This window comes from Nicotiana attenuata, unplaced genomic scaffold, assembly GCF_001879085.1.
Source record: "Nicotiana attenuata strain UT unplaced genomic scaffold, NIATTr2, whole genome shotgun sequence".
Lineage (NCBI taxonomy): Eukaryota > Viridiplantae > Streptophyta > Magnoliopsida > Solanales > Solanaceae > Nicotiana > Nicotiana attenuata.
Window position 1 is genome coordinate 31,423 of NW_017671398.1, and position 23,690 is coordinate 55,112.

Here is a 23,690-nt window from a genome sequence, read left to right on the forward strand (position 1 = left end):
AGTCTCTTTACTTCAAGGGCAACTTTGGAAAGAAGAAGTTAATTACTTCTTGATATCTGTAAAAATCAAATATTATGGATCACAAAAAAATACTAAAAAACCACTTAAAGTGGACGAGAGGGAGTATTATATTATTGGTTGAGAAATATAATATGTCTATTCAAGTAATGTCTTGTAATCGGCAATGAAAATATATTTTTAGTAATTTTGTAAAAATATTACTCTAAACTAAAGTACTTTTAGTAATTTAGCCCATGTTTCAAAAAAGTACTTTTGGTGAGAACCAGATTGTGTTTAACTAATTAATTCGAAAAAGACTTTTGAGTAGCAATTGGTGTTTGACTAAACTTTCAAAAAATGCTTTTAAATGTGTTTTTCTTAAAAGTATATTTTAAAAAAAAAAAATGAGAAGAAGCTATTTTTTTTTAAGTTTCTCAAAAGATGCTTCTGCTTTTTCCTCAAAAGCCTTTTTTCCTTCTAGAAATTTGATTAAACACCTTAAATTTTAATAAATACTTTTGTCAAAAAAGGAAAAAACACTTCTGAGCAAAAAGAGATTTGACCAAACAGGCTATTAGTGGGACTATACAGGTAAAATCTTCAAAGGATAAAAGTAATAAATGTTAGTAATGGAGCCAAAAATTTATACAAGTAGATTTGCATATACTAACAATCTACTTCTCTGTCCTGTTATTTTTCCTACTCTGGTTAAATATGTGAAAAAACAAAACATCAGATATTGGCAATCTACTGGTTAACTATGTGAAGAAACGTACAAAGGTTCTCTTTCTTACAATTTTTAACTTATTCATACATCTTACTTTGTTTTCAGAAAAGTTCTGACTCCATCTAATAATCTTCCCTTAGATCTTAGCAATCTACTCTCTGTGCTTTATGAGCATATATATATACATATGCAAATAGACATACAAAAGCACAGAGAAGTAGCAAATAGGCAATTCTACTTCTGTTTCTCTCTTTAAGAAACAGCCATCATAAGAAACATGGGCTTTGAGGGTGGCTGGAATTTCATTTGTACTCTAATAAGTCTTTTTGTGCTTCTTTTTCACCATTCAAATGCACATCCACAACAGAGCTGCAACTTTTTTGAAGGAAGTTGGGTTGAAGATGAAACTTATCCTCTTTATAATTCAACACAATGTCCTTTCATTGAACATGAATTCAACTGCCAAAGGAATGGCCGTCCTGATCAAGATTACCTTAAGTACAGATGGCAACCCCATGGCTGCTCCTTAAAGAGGTAACTCTATCTCTCTATCTCTATGCTTTTTCTACACAGATTACTTCCTAGTGGTGAAGTTTGGAATTTCGTGGCTCTGCCACTGCTTCCTTCACAAGCAAGTCATTGAAATAAATTTACAAATAATTTTATTTGATTCTTGTTTTTGAATTGTTTTTATCTAAAGATGCATAAGGACCGTTTGGTCATAATTTTTTTTTCTAGAATCAATGTTTAGCCATACAATTTTTAAATTTTACTTGAAGTTAAATTTTGGAATTTTTTGGTATTTGAAAAACTGCAAAAAAAAAACAATTTTTTTTAAAAAAGAATTTCATTTCAAATCACTCACAAAAAAAAAAGAATAATCAAAAAACAGCTTCAAATTGTATTTATGTCCAACACAACTCTAATTTTGAATATCTTTACTTGAATTCTCTTTTACTTTTTCCAGAATTTCACAATTCTTATTTCCAAACGCCACTTATAGCCTGTTTGGCCAAGCTTCTTTTTGGCCAAAAGTGCTTTTTTTTTTTTTTGCCAAAAGCACTTTTGGCCAAAAACTGAGGTGTTTGGCCAAGCTTTTGGAAGGAAAAAAAGTGCTTTTGAGGAGAAGCAGAAGCAGTTTTGGAGAAGCAGAAAAAAGTAGCTTCTCTCCAAAATTACTTTTTTGAGAAACACTTTTGAGAAAAATACACTTAGAAGCAGTTTTTTAAAGTTTGGCCAAACACTAATTGCAGCTCAGAAGTGCTTTTCAAACTAATTAGTCAAATACAAACTGCTTCTCACCAAAAGTACTTTTGAGAAAAACACTTTTGAAAAAAACAATTTTCAAAATAAGCTGATTTTTGCAGCTTGGCCAAACGGGCTATTAATTACAATCTGTGTGAAAATGAGTAATGTACAATGATTTCTGAAAGTGATGGGGGGCTTGAGGGTAGATTGAAAGAATTGATGGAGGTGATCATGTGAATAAATGTTTCTAAATTGTAACGTGACCCGTGACCCACCCCTCAGAAAAGTGGCAGGCCTAAATCCTACTAATGATTTTTGAATGGAAATCTCGAATACCGTAATACAATCTTTGCGTTGCCAGTAATTGGCTTTTTCATTTCTCTGTTTCCGCCCCAATAAGTGCTCCTTTTTGCCTCCCTTTGTCAAGGTTTAATGTAGTATTAGTCAATTTAGTGTTGATTACTTTAAGAAAATAAGATGTCATTAATCACTCTTTTTTCAAAATTTTCAATTAAAAGTAAAAATTAATTGAGACATTTAAGTGAGATATAATTGAGCCTACATTCGATATTTTCTGTTCAAAATGTGAATCTCCGAATCTAATTACTTAATGACATATTTTAGACTTTTAGTCAATATGATCGTAGATTGCCACACAGGTAACATAGCTGACATGGATCCCCCCTCCCATGTGCTAATAACAAAGCTACATAAATTTTTTTAACAATGCCACGAGCCACACTGGTGAGGGTCTAGGATGTTTGTTACTATACTTTGTTTCCTGTTGTAGGGCCCCTCTCACTTCTTTTTCAAATTTCCAGTTGTAAGATGGAGTAATCATTTTATTATGTTTGCTGAACTGTCACTATAAGCTTTGATTAAAGAGCTTTGGAATCTCTAACCAACCTATGGAAATTCTTGATTTTTTTTTTTTAAAAAAAAAAGGACAACTGGGTAGAAATACTTATTATCTTATTCGGGTTAGACACATAATTTTTCTTTTCTAAAATACACAAAATCTTGTCAAAATTAAATGCTTCTATGCTCTAGTCGCTAGGGTAATCTAATATTCAATCCGAAAATGTAGGATAATTATCGATTATTGCTAGGCTGAGTAGGATTATAAACCCTTAGATAATTTAATTTATTGTCTTTTCAAATTATCGATTACTAGTGGGTTAATCAAAAGACTTATCTATGCAGATTTGATGGAGGGGCATTCTTGCAGAAATTCAAAGGGAAAAGTATAATGTTCGTGGGAGATTCTCTCAGCAGAAACCAATGGCAATCACTCGTATGCCTTCTTTACACATCAGTTCCTAAGACCAATTACAACGCAACTAGAGTTGGCGATGTCTCTATTTTCACTTTCTTGGTAATGTTTCTTTATTATTTTCCCTAGATAGACATTTGCTCCTTAATACGTTCACGCAACATTATGAGACAAGTAAGGGAAAATAATACTAGCAGGAAGGCAAAGAAATTTTAGGTTGCAAGTTTGTGTTATCCTTCACTTAGTGTTACAAGTATTTTCCATAAAAATATTTGACTAATTGATTTCATAAATACTTTTGGCTAATAATTAGTATTTGATAAAACATTTAAAAAGTGCTTCTAATTAGTATATATTTTTAAAAATGCTTTTAAAAAAAAAATACTTTTTGGAAGAAATTACTTTTTCAGCTTCTCAAAAACAGATTCTACTTCTATCCAAAAATACTTTTTTCCTTCTAAAAGTTTAGCCAAAAATTAAACCTTAAATTTTAGAAACTTTTGGCTGGAAAAAACAGTTTTGGCCCATAAAAACTTTATCAAACAGGCTGTAAATTCACTTTCTCGTAAGCGAAGGATTTGGCTCTTTTAGTGGAAGTCCACGTATCTTAGCTAATGGAAGATGTATTCCTCGATTAAACATTTAGCAATGGTTGGAGTAAATATGAACATTCAACACATGCTACAAGTGTCAATGACCAATCATATTAACTTTGTAACCTCATTGGCTTATTTGCCATGCCACCGCGCGTGTTAAAAATTTGCGCACCTTATTCTGTTGAGAGATTGCCAATGAGGCCTTTTATAGTTATATTTTTCAACTACATCAAGGATTAGACCCCTAAATAACAAGGTGTCTAAATAATAAATTCAGACAAATTTAGGGGATCATCCATATATTTGGCCAATTTGCAACATTACATAAATTGTTAAGTAATAAACATATTGTGTTTTTCAGGATTTTGGAATTGACGTAATGTTGGATCGGAGTGTGTATTTGGTGGACGTTGTGAGGGAAGCAAAAGGCAGAATCTTGAAACTAGACTCAATTGAAGGTGGCAAGTTGTGGAAAGGAATTGACATGCTTATCTTCAACACTTGGCATTGGTGGAATCGCAGAGGAGCCACTCAGCCGTTAGCTCTCTTACTATTTTTGCTTATTGTCATTTTAGCACAACACAATTCAAAATAAAAAACTTCACAGCCTTTTTTTTTTTGCAGATGGGATTTTATTGAAATAGGAGGCCAATACTATAAAGACATGGACCGTGTGGTTGCTTTCGAGAAAGCACTGATTACATGGGCTAAGTGGATTGATACAAATATTGATCCTGCAAAAACTATGGTTTTCTTTCAAGGAATTTCCCCATCGCATTACAAGTAAGTGCTACAGAGTTTGACCAATTAAAAGTTAGCATAATTTTGTCTAATCTCACTAGGAATAAGTACTCAAGATCTGATTCACCCGTTTCAGCTTTTTACATAAGATCTAGGGTAATTTTCATGAATGTTCACTTAATTTCAGTTTATTGCATCAAATTTATAAGGCTAATTTTTATAACGGAAAAGTTACTCAACTCTACTTATATATCACGTAAAATAGAAAACAAAGAATAAAAAATCCAGTCGCAAAATACACAAGTCAGCAGACAAATGTATAAAATTGTCATATAAATATAGTCATATATATCAGAACTCACCTTATATAACCCATGCGATACTTTTGAAAAAATAAAAAAATCATTTTCCAACATAATACCTGATTTCTTTCTCCATCTGATAGAAATTGTTTCTCTTCAATTTTTTTTAAGTGAGTCAGAAAACGTATTTTATTATTTTACATGGTGCCACTTGGATATTATAAGGTATTGAAGTAAGTCTACTAGTTTGGTGGGGGCCTAATTTAGCCGTTTTTGCATTTTTTTTTTTTATTTTCTGTTAGTTTTGTGACTTTGGTATAATGAATTGAAAGTTGAATAAGCATCCGAGAAAATAACCCTAAGATCTATTACCATACTATGTTCATGTCAAAGACAAAAAGCAATCTAATTCATTAGTCATGCAAGAAATGAAACTGCTACTTGATCATTCTCACCAATTTTTTTCTTACTTTAAACAACAGTGGTACTGATTGGAATCAACCAGGCGTGAAAACGTGCTTAGGGCAGAGGCAACCAGTAAGTGGATCGACATATCCAGGAGGCCTGCCACCAGCATTGACAGTGCTGAAGAATGTATTGAGCACAATTGAGAAGCCAGTGACATTGCTTGATGTCACAAACCTTTGCCTATTGCGTAAGGATGGGCATCCTTCAATTTATGGGCTGGGTGGAAGAACAGGAATGGATTGCAGCCATTGGTGTCTAGCTGGAGTTCCTGATACTTGGAACCAAATATTATATAACCTTGTTTCTTAATTGAACATTCAGTATTTTTCTCTCATTAAATTGTTCAAACACTTAAGTTGTCACATACAACTGATAAGAGAAGAACTGGTCATTAACAGAGGACGTCCTGTGAAAAGTTGAGATTATTGCAACAATTTCTTAGCATGTTTATTTGGTGCTATCTGTAGAACAAATGCAGTTATTAATCTTTCTTCTCCTTTTTTATAAAAACCACCAAGAGATGGTTGATTTTTATTGATCAAACAGAAAAGAGAACGAACAATTTGCCAATGGAGACTAGAGGCTACAGCAAGACTTATTGCAAGAAATACAATTTCAGTGCAGTGGCGGATCCAGGAATTTAAGTTCGTGGGTGCTGAACTTTTTTTGGCATAAAATTATTATCAATCACATTGTATAAAAATATAACTATTTGAACATGATAACAAGAGAACACATAGTATTAATATTAATTAAGGACGTCGTAAAACCATGATGGATAACGCAACTGACCAGAAAAAACATTTATGGGTTTCTCCCTTCGAGTCTTTGGAATAATTTTTCTTTTTCTTCCTTCGTAGTGAATTAGATTTTGTAAAATAAGAAAAGATAAAACAAAATCACCGAAATTTTTTTTTAAAAAGAAATAGTATTGGGTAAAAAAAGTGGTTGGTGAAAACTGGAAAGAAAGAAAAGGAGAAAGTAGCTTGATAATATAAGGAAAAAAAACAGAAATACTTGGCATGTTTTAAAAAGCCTTGTTGAGTAAAAGAATCGAACCCTCGCCCTTTAACTTTCTTAAACCTCCAGCGCTCTTCCACGACCAAAGCACCCATCAGACTTTTTATCCAATGGGTGCTTTTGTAAGTTTCTATACGTTTTCTCAAATTTTCTATATAACTATACATACTCTGTGTCAAGGTTAATTTAATGTGTAGATCCGCCCCTGTTTCAGTGAAAGGGGGAAATCCTCATATCTCTATGCTATTAAATTGTTTATGGCAACTAAATTCTGCTGCTGTGATTAATATGATTTTTCTTAATATAATTCAAAAAATTATATCTACTTAGTGTATTGGTAAAATTTGACTATGACATGTGGATAGATCACATGATGAGACGTTTTAAGGCCAACTTAAGGAACCAAATGCTCCAATTTCAACCCGAACCTTTCCAAATTCTCAAACTAACTATCCCCGCAAGTCATAAAACAGCAGAAGCACATACGGGGAGTCTTATTTAGGGGAACGAGGTTCTAGAAAGCAAAATTACCGGTCGGCTCGTTACATTCTCCACCTCTTAAACAAACGTTCGTCCTCGAACGGGTCTAAAATCATACCTGGAGTGCTGAACAAGTGAGGATATATGCTACGCATGTCCTCCTCGGACTCACTTAGAATAAGTTTTATCCCGAGAACAAGATAGTAGCGGAATTTGATCCTCGAAGGAAATATACAGAGTTCAATGACTCCTCCCCCAAGAAATGAGTGTCATATCTCAGTGAAGCACCCCTAAGATGGTTAGGGGGATTTATCGGTGAAGTCGTAGACCGGAACTTGACTTGGTCCTCAACCGTCCCCGAAACGCTAGGGATTCCCTCGCACCGATTATGCCAAATTTGCCACCCATAAATGGCAAGTATCTCAGCGATGATTACTAACCACTCTGAGCGAGGTGCAGATATGGAGAGAACCATGTGAATGTTAGATATAGGCTATAAATACTCCCATTCCATTTACTTGTACATTCGCTCACAATCTACTAAATTTAATGGGCAATTTCTCTTTATTTTGTATGCATTGTGACTCATGGCGAAGACCAATAAGCTCTTTCTTATCTTTTATTTGTCTATTTTCATTATTTCATTCACGACTTCGTCAGCTTAATTCCATATCTCATTCGATTAGACTTTGGTTTGAACCGATTGCTAGTGGCCTCATTAAATATAATATAATTATTTATTCTTGAAACTATTTTTAGGTTAAACAACTTGATGCTCATCCTGGGTCCCTAGCAATTGAGTGTTTAACTCAGAGTTCTTCTTCTCATTACGAGGTTTATGTTTCACTTATCTATCAATTTTCTTTCCATTTTGTAACTCAAAATGATTGAAAAAAGCGTTAAGCCAACATATCATAGCAAGGCCCCACAGCCTAGTGGATAGCCAGGGGACTTCATGAACCCAAGGGAAAATAAGTCCCGCATATTAGGGGTGTCAATGGATATTAAAAAGTTAATTAAACCGACCGAACTGTACCGAATCGATTTTTAGGATATAAAACCGTAGGTTTTTATATAAATCTATAACCGTACCGATAATTAGGAAAATAAACAGAAAAAATACCGAACCATACCGAATAAATTTGAATGTGAAAAATATATTTATATATTAAGTTTAAAAATAATAAAACAATAAAATTTTCCTTGACCTTGGAATTATGAAAACAGTTACAAGCCAACATGTAATTAAACTCAAAATTCTAATTCCCAAACCTCTTATGCTGCTCCTACTGAAACTAAATTATTTCCATCTATTTACTAGCAAGGCACAAAGTATTCTAGTGATTATGAGTAGTAAACTATAGTGTATTGAATATGTTCTTTTTTTCATATGATTTAGATTTATCTTTTTGAATATTTAATCTACTATAGACTTTATTCTTTAGTCCCAACTTGGTTAATATCTTTCCACTAGTGATTTATATTTTTTTTTTGTCTTTGCTTAGTTTCTTTTACGCTGCTGTAGAATAATTGATGGATCTATACCTTCGTCATCTTTCAAGTTTTCTTAATTCATCACTCTTTAAACAGTAAAATTATCTAGAGAGTTTTTGCTAAGTCCTATAAAAGTATGTATGTTATTGCATTCTACTTCTACTAGTGACTTTTACATAACATTTAAAAAAATACCGAAAATTAACTAAACTGTACCGATATCGAGTAAATTAAATATGAATCTAAGTTACATTGATAGTTTAACAAAATTTTCAGCATCATATCAATTGTTGGCCCAAGTGAAGTTTGTTTTGAAAATTGACAAAGGAACTCAAGCATGAACCAGGTCCATCTACAGTGCACCCAAACACGAGCAGATTCAAGCATAAGGGATGCACGTGAGGGAGATAAGCTTAACTTGTTATATCTGATATCTCCTGATCGAAAAGGTTACATAATTGATAAGGAGAAGGACTCCTTACTCAAGAGAACACTATCCAAGATAAGGAAGGAGTTAAAAGTTGAGGTTAACTAGAACTCTTCCACCAAGGAAGAGTATAGCATTGGAACTCTAGTTATTTCCTATTCTACTAACTCTATATATTACAGGATGTTCTCACTTTACAGGCACGCACAAAAGCTGAAGTTAAACGTGAGTTGAGAGCAAAATAGCAAGCCATTTTGCAAGCAATTCTTGAGTGATTCAAGTGTGCGAACCTGAAGCTACATGAACCAGATAGAAGAATAGTTCCAAGTGTCTGTCTTTCATTCTAGTTCAGTTGTACTAGGTGTTTTCAAATTGTATCTTTCAGCTTTATCTAGAAGCAATTGCATTAGGTACTCTGAGTATTCAAGTTAGAGTTAACTTGAAGTTGTCGTAACAGTTAGAGGCTGGTTGCCACAACGGGATTAGAGGTAATCTATAGGTTTACAAAATTTTTTTGTAAACGCTGTTTTGGCTCAGTGATTTAGTAAAGTGTTGGGGAAAATCCTACTGAGTAGTAGGTCATGGTTTTTCACCTTTTGAGCCGGGTATTTTTCACGTAAAAATACTTGTGTTCTTTACTTTTCGCATTTATTATTTTCGCAATAGTAGGTTAAGGAACACATAGAAGAACCAGGTGCTTCTATAATCTGTGCACGTGAAAATTGGACACCACACAAATCACCCCCTCTTGTGTGGCATTGAAGTATAAAACATCAAATTGTATCAAAGGGGTTATCTTTGAAGAGGCTAACACCTTAGGAAAAGATCAACATGAGTGCACCACCTGGAAACTGGGAAGGGCAATCCACTGCTAGGCCACCGTTTTTTAATGGCAAGTACTACTCTTGGTGGAAAAATAGGATGAGAGATCATATTATAGGAGAGGACTAGGAGCTATGGGACATTGTCATCGATGGTCCACTGGCTACCTTGAAGAAAAATGTTGAAGGAGTAGATGTGCCAAAGACAAGAGTTGATTGCACTACTGAAGACTTGAGGAAGTGGGAGAAGAATGCTAAATCCAAGAAATGGCTTGTTTGTAGACTTGGTCCAGATGAGTATAGTAGAATCCAAGGCTGTACCACTGCTAAGCAAATATGGGACACACTGCAAGTGGCTCATGAAGGAACACCTCAGGTGAAGAGATCTAGAGGAAATCTACTGTACTCTCAATATGAGAGCTTTGGTATGAAGGAAGGAGAAATCATTCAAGAGATGTACACAAGGTTCACTACACTAACAAATGAACTGAAATCTCTTTGAAGGATTATTCCTGAAGAAGAAAGGGTTGAAAATATTGACTAGAGTCTTACCTATCACTTGGGAAAGCAAAATCACTGCCATCCAGGAACCAAAGAATATTGCTACTCTCACACTGGATGAATTGATTGGAAATCTTACTGCCTATGAACTTAGGAGACAGACCATGAAGATGGATGTACCTAAGAAGGAAAGAAGTTTGGCTCTCAGAATCACCGAAGGTTCTGATCTGGAAGATGATGAGATGGCCATGATCACTAAAGATTTCAAGAAGTACCCAAGGATAGGAAAGGGTTCTTCAAGAAGTAGTAGCTACAGCAAATCAAAAGCTCTTGAGAAACAAACTAATGATGGTTGCTACAAGTGTGGAAAGACTGATCACCACATCAAGAACTGTCCTATGTGGAAAATTGAGTGGAAGAAGGAAAGATCTGAACGAAGGAACAGGAAGAAGGAACAAGTTCAATCGAAGAAAAGCAACAACAAAGGATCAACAAAGGATATGGTCGCTGCTTGGCGAGATACCTCGGATGAAAGCTCAGATGATAATGATGATGATGAACGAGCACTTATGACTATTGGAGAATCTAATGAAGAAGCTGAGGTAAGTGTTTCTCATCTCAAAGACAAGATCAAATTTTTGTCTAAGGAAAGGTTATCTGAGTTGCTCCTAGAGCTAATTGATGAATCCGAGGATGTAAACAATGAAAAGGATAAACTGCCAAAAGAGTGTGTAGTTTTAAAAGCTAAGTGCAAAAATCTAGAACATAGAACTAGTGAAACTAAAAGTGAAAATATTGTGTTGAAGAACCAGGTTCATGAACTTGACACAACTGTCCTAGAACTTAGATATAAAAATTTAAAATTGAAATTAGGAACAGGTAAAAAGACAACTGATCACACACAACTCACTTTAGAAGAAAATGTAGGAAAAATGAAAGATGAGTTGTGAGCAAATAAGAATCCTAAAGGAGGATCTAAGCAAGGTCAAGCATGAGCTAGACAAAACCTGTAAATGGAACAGGTCCTCCGATGCACTTTCATGGCTACATGGGACCCCTGCACCTAAGCGGGATCCCAAAAGCAAGTACCTCACACTTCCTGAGAACAAAATTTGCACACATCGTGGTAAAACTGGTCACTATAAAAGTAAATGCACTGCAAAAGAAAAGGCAAGTCAAAAGAATAAAGAATTTGTTCAAGGGAAAAATAGGCTGCCAAGTTGGGCTAAACAGAATTCGATTCATCCTTTTGCTTATAGAATGTGACCTAAACTAGTTTGGGTTCCTAAGACTAACCCCTGATTTGTTTTTGCAGGTCCAAGTGAAGAGGAGCAACCAAATATGGTACATGGATAGCGGCTGCTCAAAGCATATGACAGGAAGCAAGAACCAGTTCCTTTCACTTGAGGACCTTAAAGGAGGTAATGTCTCCTTCAGAAATTGGAAAAAAGTGAGATCATTAAGGTTGGCAAGGTAGGTAAGACTGACTCTCACTCTATTGAGAATGTCCACCTGATTGATCTGAATGACAGTCTAATAAGTGTATTACAATTGTGTGATAGAGGTAACATGGTTGCATTCACCTCTACAAAATGCTTTGCGATTAATTTTATCACTGACAAGATAGTTTTGCAGGGAAAAAGAGTGAACAATATATATATTGCAGACCTGTCCATACTCTCAGATAATGAACTCACTTATTTAAGTGTGTTGGATAATGATCCCCTCCTTTGGCACTAAAGACTTGGACATACCCGTCTAAGTCAACTAGACAAACTAGTCTCCAAGAACTTGGTGATAGGACTGCCTAACATTAAGTTTAAGGAAGATAAAGTTTGTGAGGCTTGTGCAAGGTGGAAGTAGGTAAGATCCTCATTCAAAAGAAAGAAAATGGTAAGTACCACCAGAACGATGGAACTGGTCCATATGGATCTTTGTGGACCAATGAGAACTTTGAGCAGAGGTGGTAAGAGATATGTTATGGTTCTTGTTGATGATTACTCTAGGTTTACTTGAACACTGTTTCTAACATCTAAAGATGAAGCATTTGACATGTTTACTTCTTTTGTTAAAAAAACTCCAAAATAACTAGGCAATGAACTTGCATCAATTAGGTCTGATCATGGTACTGAATTTGAAAATGCTAAATCTACTGAATTTTGTGATGAGCATGGCATAGATCATGATTTTTCTGCTCCCAGGACTCTACAACAAAATGTAGTAGTTGAAAGAAAGAATAAGAGATTAGAGGAAATGTCTAGGACTATGCTTCTTTCTAGTAAACTGCCCCATAGTTTCTGGGCAGAAGCTATGAACACTACATGTTACATCATAAATAGCTGCATGACTAGACCTCTTGTTGAGAAGACTCCCTATGAGTTACTTAAAGGGAGAAAGCCTAATATATTTCATCTTAGGATATTTGGATGCAAGTTCTTTGTGTACAATAATGGTAAAGACTCCTTAGGTAAGTTTGATCCCAGAAGTGATGAGGGAGTATTCTTGGGATATTCTTCACATAGTAAAGCTTATAAGAACTATAACAAAAGAACTATGTGTGGATAAAAGTGTACATGTGGTTTTTGATGAAACTAACATTCTTTCTAAGAGGCAAGAACATGAAGATGAAGCAATTGGGCTGGTAAAAAACTCAAATGAAACCACATCCCAGACTGAAGCTACACCAGAAGAAGGAACATGTCCTTCTACCTAAGGCAATTTGACAGGGGGAATTAAACAAAGAAGAACTGATCTTCAAACCTTGAGGGAACCTGTCCATGAACCTGTTCCTCAGAAACAAAACACTGAAGGAATATCTAGGGGAAACCAACTAGTTGTGAAACCTTGAAAGTACCAAAGTTTTCATCCCATTGTGAACATAATTAGTGATCCAACCTCTGGAATCAAAACCAGATCTTCTTTGGAGAATCTTTGTGCTTTTGATGCTTTTCTATCTCTTATTGAACCTAAAAATGTTGCTGAGGCTTTGCAGGATGCAAACTGGGTGAATGCAATGCAAGATGAACTCAACCAATTTGAGAGAAGTTAAGTTTGGCATCTGGTACCAAGACCCAAGAACAGATCAGTAATTGGCACAAAATGGGTCTTCAGAAACAAACTTGATGAAGATGGAACAGTTACAAGGAACAAAGCAAGATTGGTGGTTCAAAGATTGTAAGGGCCCGTAAAAGTTTTACCACAAACTCGGGGTCTTGTGGTGCCAGGTTAGATTCATGCATCATTAGTAGAAGTAAGCAAGCCACGGTTCGGAATTGTTGGATTGATTATTACACTACGGACTTAGGGGAAAATGTTTCGCAGAAGAACGCGTTTCTGCGGCCCATTATGCGGTCGCATAATCACTCTGCGGACCACATAATGGTCATAGAGTGAAGCAGAGAATTGGCCAATTTTGAGGCCATTTATGCGGCCTAATTATGCGATCGCATAAACGCTTTGCGGGCCGCATGATTGATCGCATATCCACCTTGGACTCTTGCAAAGGGGAGTTCTGCGGTGCATTATGCAACCGCAAAACAGGTATGTAGACCGCATACTGGTCGCATACCCAGTCAGAAAATTCAAGCCCTTGAGGGCTATTTTCGCGATCAGTTTGCTGACCGCATAACCATTATGCGGTCGCATATGCGACCGCAGACCTGTATCGGGGCACCCATTTTCCTAATTTAAAACCCGATCCCCATTCCGTTAAATCACCCACCTTAGGCCATTTTTGGCATATTATTCTGGTAATTAGAGTGAGAGAAAAGGATCATAGAGAGAGGAAATGGTCTTCATCGATTATTCTTCAGTCCTTGCCTAAAAACCTTGAAGATTAACAAGAGAGGCACCTAGGTCTCCTTTCCAAGAGGTAGGCTTCTATCACCCAAGCTCTTAATTCCATATTGTAGCCATATTGGTCCATTAGTGAATAATTCATGGGGATAAGGGTGATTACCTTGCATGCGTGTGATCCCAAAGTATGTGGGGGAGTGTTAAAACAAAGATAGGAAAGAATAGGAATGGGTTGGGGTAATTAGTCTTCCACTAAAAAGGGGCAATGGGACCTTAACAAGCTCATAATGTTCGATATAATTCTCAAGTGAACAAGGGCTATGATCGATTTTCTAATTATGGGTCAATTGTGCTACATTGTTAAATAGATTGAAGGTGCTAAAGGTTCCGGGACTTGTTGTAGGGATTAAGGAAAACTCAATTAAGGTATGTATGGCTAACTCTCTTCTTCTTAGAATCGAACTCCTGGTATCCGAATAATTGGTGTAAGTTCCGACTTGATCATACTAGAATTGATTGCCTTAATGTGTTGGGTTGAAAGATTTATGTTCCATAATTATTATAAAATGTTTACTATGCCATCGTGCTATTTGAGAACGTGATTATGATTTTCCAAGCTCCTTCCCTTATGTGCGCAATGCCTTATATGATAGTACATATCGACATGGTTGATGATGTTACTTGAACAAATAAAAAGGGAAGAACTTGAATTGTAAAATGTGTCCAAGTGCCAAGAACTACTTAATAAATGAGGCTATTTGTGCCATGAAATGAAAGATGGGAAAGAAATGTGAATTGAGTGAACAATTGAAAGAGGTTATGTCTCAAGTGAGATGGCTTAGCCGATCGGGCCGTGATCGGACGCTATGCTGTACACATGGTGGTATTTGTGTTGGATCCATTGATTTACGTTGTGGGTTTGGATGATGTCTCACTTGAGATGGCTTAACCGGTCGGGCCGAGACCGGATTCCGTGTAAGAACACAGTGGCATTGTAAATTGTGGCACTTGGCACTAAGATTATCAACCTAAAAAGATGGAAAACTAAAGCAGAAACTATGTGATTCTTACTTAGTGTTTCTTTCGCATTTCCGTGAAGTACTTATTGATTATTATGACCGCCTTCTCTTTGTTTCATTGTTCATTCTACTAAGATTGGTGTTTGCCTTTACATACTAGTACTATTCGACAGTACTAACGTCCCTTTTACTGGGGCGCTACATCTTTGAATGGATGTAGGTGGTTCCATCGCAGATAATGCGGATTGCAGATAGTGGTGCTCTCTTTCTCTCTGCTCACAACAATCTTGGTGAGCCCCATTTCTTCCTGGGGTCATGTAGTTCTTCTTTTGTATAAGTTACCACATTTTGAGGTATAGCCGGGGCCTTGTTGCCGGCATTGTCATGACTGTCTTTTGTATCATTAGAGGCTCCGTAGACGTTTATGTGGGTCATGTATGGTTATAGGAGTGGTCACTGGATTAAGTTGTATTTTGAAACTCTTTTCCTACTAAGTTGTAAACTGCATGTACTTTTGGAAACTTAACTATGGAATAATGTGTATAATGAAAATGGACTAGCATCGCTCATGCATGTATATCTTATCCCTCCCCTATTTCGCACATGGTAAAGCGTCCTCTTTTTGGATCATGAATAAGTCGGGTAGAAAAGGTCTAATAGGCTTGCTTGAACAGGTTCACTCGGTTGAGTGTCGTTCGCGCTCCCCGAGTTTGGGGCGTGACAAAGATATAGTCAAGAGAAGGGCATAGACTATGATGAGACCTTTGCTCCAGTTTCAAGATTGGCAGAAATTAGACTCCTTATATCCTTTGCTTCTTACATGGAATTCACTCTCCATCAAAAATGTCAACAATGCCTTCCTCAATGGCTATCTAAAGGAAGAAGTGTTTGTCAAGCAACCTCTGGTCTTTGAAAGCAAGGAATGTCTTGATCATGTGTACAAGCTTGACAAGGCACTTTATGAACTCAAGCAGGCTCCAAGAGCATGGTATGTAAGGCTATCAAAATTCTTTCTTGATCATGACTACAAGAGAGGTAAATTGAAAATACTTTATTCTTGAAAGAAAAAGGTAAAGATCTCTTGGTAGTTCAGATATATGTTGATGATATAATCTTTGGAGCAATTACTGATAAGTTAAGTAAAGAGTTTGCTAAACTAATGGGGAGTGAATTTGTAATAAGTATGATGGGTGAGCTTAATTTCTTTTTAGGCCTGTGAATTAAACAAAACTCAAATGGAACTATGATCCATCAGTAGAAGTATGTGAAAGAGTTGCTTAAAAGGTTTAAAATGGAAGATTCCAAAGAAACTGACACTCCTATAGCAACAACCACAAAATTGGATATAGACGAACCTTGTTCATCTGTCGATCAGAAGTTGTATAGGGGAATGATTGGTTCTGTGTTATATCTCACTGCCAGCAAACCTGACATTGTTCTCAGTTTAGGCCTTTTTGCTCGATTTCAGGCAAATCCAAAGGAGTATCACTTAACTGATGTCAAGAGAATCTTGAGATACTTGAAAGGCACCACTGACCTTTGTCTTTGGTATCCAAAAGGTAGTAATTTCAAAATTAGTGGGATATGCTGATGCTGATTATGCAAGTTCTTGTGGATAGAAAGAGCACCTCAAGTATGGCACACTTTCTTGGCTCATGTCTTATGTCTTGGGCTACCAAAAAGTAAAATTCTATGGCCTTATTTACTACTGAAGCTGAGTATATTGCTAGTGTCTCATGTTGTGCTCAATTATTGTGGACCAAACAGTAATTAATAGAGTTCACATGGATTTTGCACGCCTTTCAAAGTATGTTGTTCACATGATGCCGACTATGGAGGCTAGAGTGTGTCAATTTGTGCAGGGCCTTAGCCCTTTGGTTATTAATGAAGCTGCCACAACTGCTTTAAATTCTGACATGAACTATGGAAAGATGGTGGAATTTTCCCAAGCTACAGAGGCTCGGAAGTTAAAGCACAACATGGAACGAGAAGGTTGTAGTAGTTCCCGATCAGTGGGCACCCTTGGGGATTCATTCAGAGGTCGGAGATAGCTTTTCGGGGAGGATCATTAGGGCCATCCCAGTCTCATGCTCAATCTTCATCTAGTGTCCGTTATCAGGGCACGGTTAGCAATAGGGAAGTCGCTTTAGGCCCAGTCAGGGCAGCAGGGCGTCCCACCATTAGGGCCGATCAGGAGGGAGATTCCCCCAGCAGTAGAGGCCCCCATATCCTAAGTGTGGGAGGATACATTTGGGAGTCTGCTACCTGGACATGCTAGTATGTTATGGATGTGGGATGAGAGGCCATATTTAGAGGGAGTGTCGTGTATCCCGCCAGGGTGCGGGCAGGGGCATAGCTCAGTCGTCCAATCCTACAGCTACTACATCTTCAGCACACCCTCCAGCTCGAGGGTCTCCAGCACCCGCAGGGCATGGTGCAGCCAGGGGTGGTGCACAAACTTCGGGAGGACCTAGTCGGTTCTATGCTATGAGTGGTCGACAGAGTGCAGAGGCTTCTCTAGATGTCATCACAGGTATATTGACTGTTCAATCTCATGATGTGTATGCCCTTATTGATCCCGGATCTTCCTTGTCCTATATTACTCCTTATGTTGCTATGGGCTTCGGGATAGAACCGGAACATCTTCATGAGCTATTTTCTGTATCTATTCCTGTTGGCGAGTCTATTAAGGCTACGTGGGTTTATAGAAATTGTGTTGTCACGGTGCGTGGTCGGGATACAATGGCTGATCTCATTGAACTGGGGATGATTGATTTTGATGTAATAATGGGAATGGATTGGCTCTATTCATGTTTTGCCAAACTCGATTGCCAAACTAAAATTATGAGGCTTGAGTTTCCTAGCAAGCCAGCTGTTGAGTGGGAGAGGAATAATGTTATGCCAAAGGGTAGGTTTATTTCTCACCTTAAGGCCATGAAGATGATCAGGAAGGGGTGTATTTATCATTTGGTCCGAGTTACGGACACCACTTCTGAGGTGCCTACCCTTGAATCTGTGCCAATTGTGAATGAATTCCCCGATGTCTTCCCGAATGAGGTCCCTGGGATTCCACCAGACGGGGAGATTGATTTTGGGATTGATGTAATGCCAGGCACGCAGCCTATATCCATTCCACCTTATAGAATGGCGCCGACGGAATTAAAAGAGCTAAAGGGACAACTGAAGGATTTGTTAGAGAAAGATTTTATCCAAACGAGTGTGTCGCCTTGGGGCACACCGATTCTCTTTGTCAGAAAGAAAGATGGATCTTTACGGATGTGTATTGACTACCGACAACTCAACAAAGTCACAATAAAAAATAAATACCCACTGCCAAGGGTAGATGATTTGGTTGATCAATTGCAGGGTGCTAAGTTCTTCTCCAAAATTGATTTGCGGTCCGCGTATCATCAATTGAAGATAAGGGAGCAGGATATTCCGAAATTAGCTTTCAGAACCCGGTATGGGCACTTTGAATTTTTGGTAATGTCTTTCGGGCTAACAAATGCCCCGGCAACTTTCATAGATCTTATGAATCGAGTCTTCAAGCCGTTCCTTGAATCCTTTGTGATAGTGTTCATTGACGACATCCTTGTATATTCACGAAGTCGAGAGGATCACGCCAACCACATCAAGGCAGTTTTGTAGACTCTTCATCAACACCAATTGTATGCAAAGTTCTCTAAATGTGAATTTTGGCTTGAATCTGTTACATTTCCGGGTCATGTCGTCTCCGGAGAAGGAATTAAGGTTGATCCTCAAAAGATTGCAGCAGTAAAGGATTGGCCTAGACCTACCACTCCAACAGAGATTCGTAGTTTCTTGGGCTTGGCCGGGTATTATAGGAGATTCGTGGAGGGGTTCTCCACTCTTGCCTCTCCATTGACTAAATTGACGCAGAAAGCGGTTAAGTTCCAGTGGTCCGATGCTTGTGAAAGTAGTTTCCAGGAATTGAAATCAAGATTGACTTCGGCACCAGTATTGACCCTGCTAGAGGGTACAGAGGGGTTTGTGGTGTATTGCGATGCTTCAAGGACCGGTCTTGGGTGTGTATTAATGCAGCATGGTAAGGTTATAGCTTATGCTTCAAGGCAACTTAATAATCATGAAAAGAACTATCCAACTCATGACATAGAACTTGCGGCGGTGGTTTTTGCTTTAAAAACTTGGCGTCATTATTTGTATGGAGTCCATGTAGATGTATTCACGGACCAGAAGAGTCTTCAATACATTTTCGAACAGAAGGAATTGAACTTGAGGTAGAGAAGGTGGCTTGAATTGCTCAAAGATTATGACATCGATATTTTGTATCATTCGGGGAAAGCTAATGTGGTGGCGGATGCTCATAGTCGGAAATCTATGGGTAGTTTGGCTCACTTGAAGGCATGTCAAAGGCTCTTGGCCCCGGAGGTTCATCAGTTGGCCAGTTTAGGAGTTTTTCTTGAGCACTCTAATGAAGGAGAAGTGATCGTGCGGAATAGGGCGGAATCATCGCTTGTGGCGGAAGTCAAGGAGAAGAAATACAATGATCCAGTGTTGGTGCAGCTGAAGGAAGGGATTCATAAACATAAGACTACGCCTTTTTCTCTTGGCATGGATGACGGTACAATATGATACCAATGGCGACTATGTGTTCCAAACGTAGATGGTCTTCGGGAAAGAATCATGGCAGAAGCTCATAATTCTAGATATTACATGCACCCAGGTTCTACGAAAATGTATCATGATCTCAAGGAAGTTTACTGGTGGAATGACAGAAGAGGGGTGTGGCAGACTTTGTGGCAAAATGTCCAAACTGTCAGCAAGTGAAGGCCGAGCATCAAAGGCCCGGTGGGTTGGCACAAAATATAGAAATTTCAATGTGGAAATGGGAAATGATCAATATGGATTTTGTGGTAGGGTTACCACGCGCTCCACGTAAGTTTAACTCAATCTGGGTGATCGTGGATCGACTCACGAAATCAGCACACTTCTTACTAGTTAAATCCACCGACACTGCGGAACAATATGCTCGATTGTATATCAAGAAAATAGTCAGGCTTCATGGCACTCCAGTTTCCATCATTTCTGATTGAGGGGCTCTGTTCACAGCTAATTTCTGGAAGAAATTGCAGCAAGTCTTGGGTACACAGGTAAATCTTAGCACGACCTTCCATCCACAGACTGACTAGCAAGCATAGCGGACTATTCAGATGCTTGAGGACATGTTGCGTGCTTGTGTGCTTGACTTCAAGAGTAGCTGGGATGATCATTTACCGCTTATAGAATTTGCTTATAACAACAGTGATGTTCTTAAAGTCAATACCACACAAGACGGGGGGGGGGGGGGGGTGATTTGTGTGGTACCCAATTTTCGCTCTAGAAGAACCTGGGTTCTTCTAGGTGTACTAACTACTACCGTTTGCGGAATAATAAGTACATAAAATAAAGAACACAGAGATTTTTACATGGAAAACACCTGGCTCAAAAGGTGAAAAAACCACGACCTACTACTCAGTAGGATTTTCCCAAACTTCCACTAAAATCACTGAGCCAAAACAACATTTACAAAACTCTTTGTAAACCTAAGGATTAACTCTAATCCTGTTGTAGCACACAGCCTCAACTGTTGTGACAACTTCAAGTTAGCATATAACTTGAACACTCTAAGTACCTAATACAGTTGCTTCTATGAAAGCTGAAAGGTACAAGTTTAAATCACTTACTACAATTGAACTAGAAATAAAGAAAGACACAATGGAATTTGTTCTTCTATCTCGTTCAAGTAGCTTCAGGAGTGCACACTCAAATCTCACATAAATTGCTTGCAAAATCGCCTTGATCTTTTGCTCTCAATTTAGTTTAACTTCTACGTTTGTGCAATCCCTGTAAAAGAGAACAATCACTATTATTTAACAGGTTAGTAATTAGAGTTTGATTGGGACTCAATTGAAGTTGAGTCCTTGAACATCACAAACTCCAACACTATCTTTTATCCGCATTTTGTTCTCTTCACATAAGGAGACTCTCTCCCCTTATCCAATATGCAACCTTTTTGATCATATCAGGAGATATTGCTGCTTAATCAATGGGACTTATCTCCTTCACATGCATCTCACATGTGTAGGTTGATCATGACTGTGCTTCACATGATGGACCTGGTCCATGACTGAGTTCATTTGTCATTCTTCAAAACTTCACCTATTCTTGGGCCAACAAATTCCCCCTTTTTGATGATGACAAACTCTGTGCTTCGAAGCCTGTAAGAAATCAGCTTAACCATCAACACTAATTTAGAAAATTCACTTATCATTAAGGACCAGATTAATTAGGTTATAGACATCACTTATTTCAGAATATGTAAAGCACAATATCTCTTTCCCGTTTTGGCATCATCGAAAAGTTGCATACACAATGTGAATCCCAGATTTTAATAAATACTCATGGCAACAGGGGAAACTGCAAGTGCAATCATGGTAATATCATCAGTAATCAACAAACATATTTAAACTATCAAGGTCAAAATAATCATAGAACAAGAGAAAACAGCAGTTGTCATTGTTAGTGATATGTTGCCATTAACAATCTACAAAAAGAAAGAAAAATATTCAAACCATGAGCAAAAACAGAAAAATCCCTAATCTGGGTCACTGGGGGTCACTGGGGTACTAGACAAGTTCAGGAAATAAGTGCTAGGAGTCCTAAGGCTTGGAGGAATTAGGAGGTTGAGTTTGGAGAAGATTCAGCATGTTCTAAAGGATTCCATCATTCTTCTCCTTTTCTTTGGCAAGCTCAGTTCTAAGAAAATCCCTCTCAGTTTCCAATTCAACCACACGAGCCTTGAGCCTAGCAATTTCAGCATCCTTAGCTCCAGATTCCTGAACCAAAGTTCTAACTTTGCTGTTGATGGGTGTCTTCAGAGATGAACCAGGTTCAACTGGAATGGCATTGACTGGATAATCACAGGCCAGAAGAGTTTTGATGCCAAAGTATTCCTTGCTCGAGGCCATTTCCCATTTCTTCAAGGGCACATTTAGCCTGTCCAGAATTGTGGTCAGGATAAAGCCATATGGAGTAGCATGAGCCTTGGAGCCATTTATGACCCTGTCTAGCAATTTGACAATGAGGGCAGGCCAGTTGATTTGCTTTTCTCTCTCAAGGCACTCCATAAGAACCAGGTCCATGTAATTAGCAGTGTGCCTTCTTTCTTGTCTAGGCAATAAGCACTTGTTGACAAACTCAAACACCACCTTGTGCTCAGGCCTCATCTCACTTTTCTGCACAGCCCTGGCTTCATTCACTTCCTCAGAGTCACAGAACCTTTTGGTGATTTCAAGGGCATTAGGGAGGGAGTCCAGGCATGGCCACCTTTGCCTAATGTAATCATCAAACCCTCTAGAGGGTATGTCCAGAATTTCTCCCAGTTTCTCAGCATCAAACTGCACTGGGACTCCCTTTACCAAACTACTGACTAACCCATCCTTAACAACGCATTGGCCATAAACTCAATTGGCTCATTTCTAGCTAGTCTCCCATCCATCTGAAGGACCATGTCCTTCCAACCTTGAGCAGCTAAAGAGTCAACCAATCTCATCATCCCTGGTTCCACTAGGTCTTTCAACAATCTACCTTTTAAAAATTTTCTTTTGCCAAAGATGGCAAACTTTTCCTGTTCCTTCTCAGATTCATCTTCTTCTTCTTCTTCTTCTCCACTCCACTCTTCATCATCTGAAACTTTTGTTTGTTTAGCTTTCACCGCAGATCTAGTCCTTTTGGCTAGTGAGGGTTCAGCAGACACAGGTTCAGTAGAAGACTTCTTGGAGGAAGTCTTTGGCTTTTTAGGTTTGGGTGTAGGAACCTCCACTGTTGTACCCCTTTCTTGATGGACCAGTTCCATTTCCTCTTCTCTACAACCTCAGAGGATTCTGCTACCTTTCCCTTTCCCTTCTCTATTTTCTTTTTCTTACTTTCTTCTAAGGCATTTTGTAGATCGGCTTCACTTTGTTTTACCCTGCTTCTTGTGGCTCTACCCCTAGGCATTGAAGAGGCAGTAGGTGTTGGGGATGAGGCTTTTCTTTTCTTGGATGGCTTGGGAATATTTTGGGCTTTTGGTGTGGTAGCTTTGCGTTTATTTGGGTCATAACTTGCTCCAACCTTTTTCAGTAGGTCAGCCAAGGTTTCCTCAGTAGATGAAACAGGTTCATCTCTTTGTTTGCTTAGATGAACCAACCCCTCAGCTGCTTCCCCAGAACCACTTCCCCCTGACTTCATGCCACTCTCTTCTACCCTCTCTTGTGCAACCCCATACATAGCCAAAACTTCTCCCTTCCCATTTCCCCTCTCTACACCACTTGCACCCTCTCTCTCTTTTCCTTTCTTTTTACCTCCACTCCTACTCGACTCAGGCAACTTAACATCCCTAATGGGGCCAATCAGAACGAACCTAGTCTCTAAGTTTTCAACCATAGATGAACTTACCTCAGTGGGTGATTCTTGAATTTTCTCAGTGTCAGAAGACCCATGTCCTTCACCTTCAGTCGCAGATTGAAAGAATTCAGACTCAGAACTGGAGTCAGAATTTTGAGCCGGGCTTTCTTTTACTTGGCTAGCTTTCAACCTTTCATTTAAAACCTTCCTCAGAGCCCTAGATGCTACAATTTTTCGAGCAAGCATGTTCTGCCTTCGAAACTTAGGTTTTGGAGATACACTGGGTGGAGTAGATGAGGATGAATTTGAGGGTGATGGTGGTGGAGGAGTGCCAGGATGATCTTGTGGGTTAGACATGATTGTTCATTTCTT

The 23,690-nt window shown here is 38.1% G+C and overlaps 1 protein-coding gene across 2 annotated transcripts; it reads left to right on the forward strand.

The window, feature by feature from the left end:
• Nucleotides 1-716: 716 nt before the first annotated feature.
• Nucleotides 717-5,845, forward strand: LOC109208044 (protein trichome birefringence-like 41). 2 transcript variants are annotated; one of them, XM_019371045.1, is made up of 5 exons: nucleotides 717-1,261; nucleotides 3,179-3,350; nucleotides 4,206-4,381; nucleotides 4,469-4,627; nucleotides 5,370-5,845. In XM_019371045.1, the coding sequence occupies exons 1-5, from the start codon at nucleotides 1,005-1,007 to the stop codon at nucleotides 5,662-5,664; spliced, it is 1,059 nt and encodes a 352-aa protein (XP_019226590.1). In that variant the 5' UTR covers nucleotides 717-1,004; the 3' UTR covers nucleotides 5,665-5,845. The 2 variants fall into 2 exon arrangements, with proteins under 2 accessions (XP_019226590.1, XP_019226591.1); XM_019371046.1 differs by lacking the exon at nucleotides 717-1,261 and adding an exon at nucleotides 2,948-3,058.
• The last annotated feature ends 17,845 nt before the right edge of the window (nucleotides 5,846-23,690 follow it).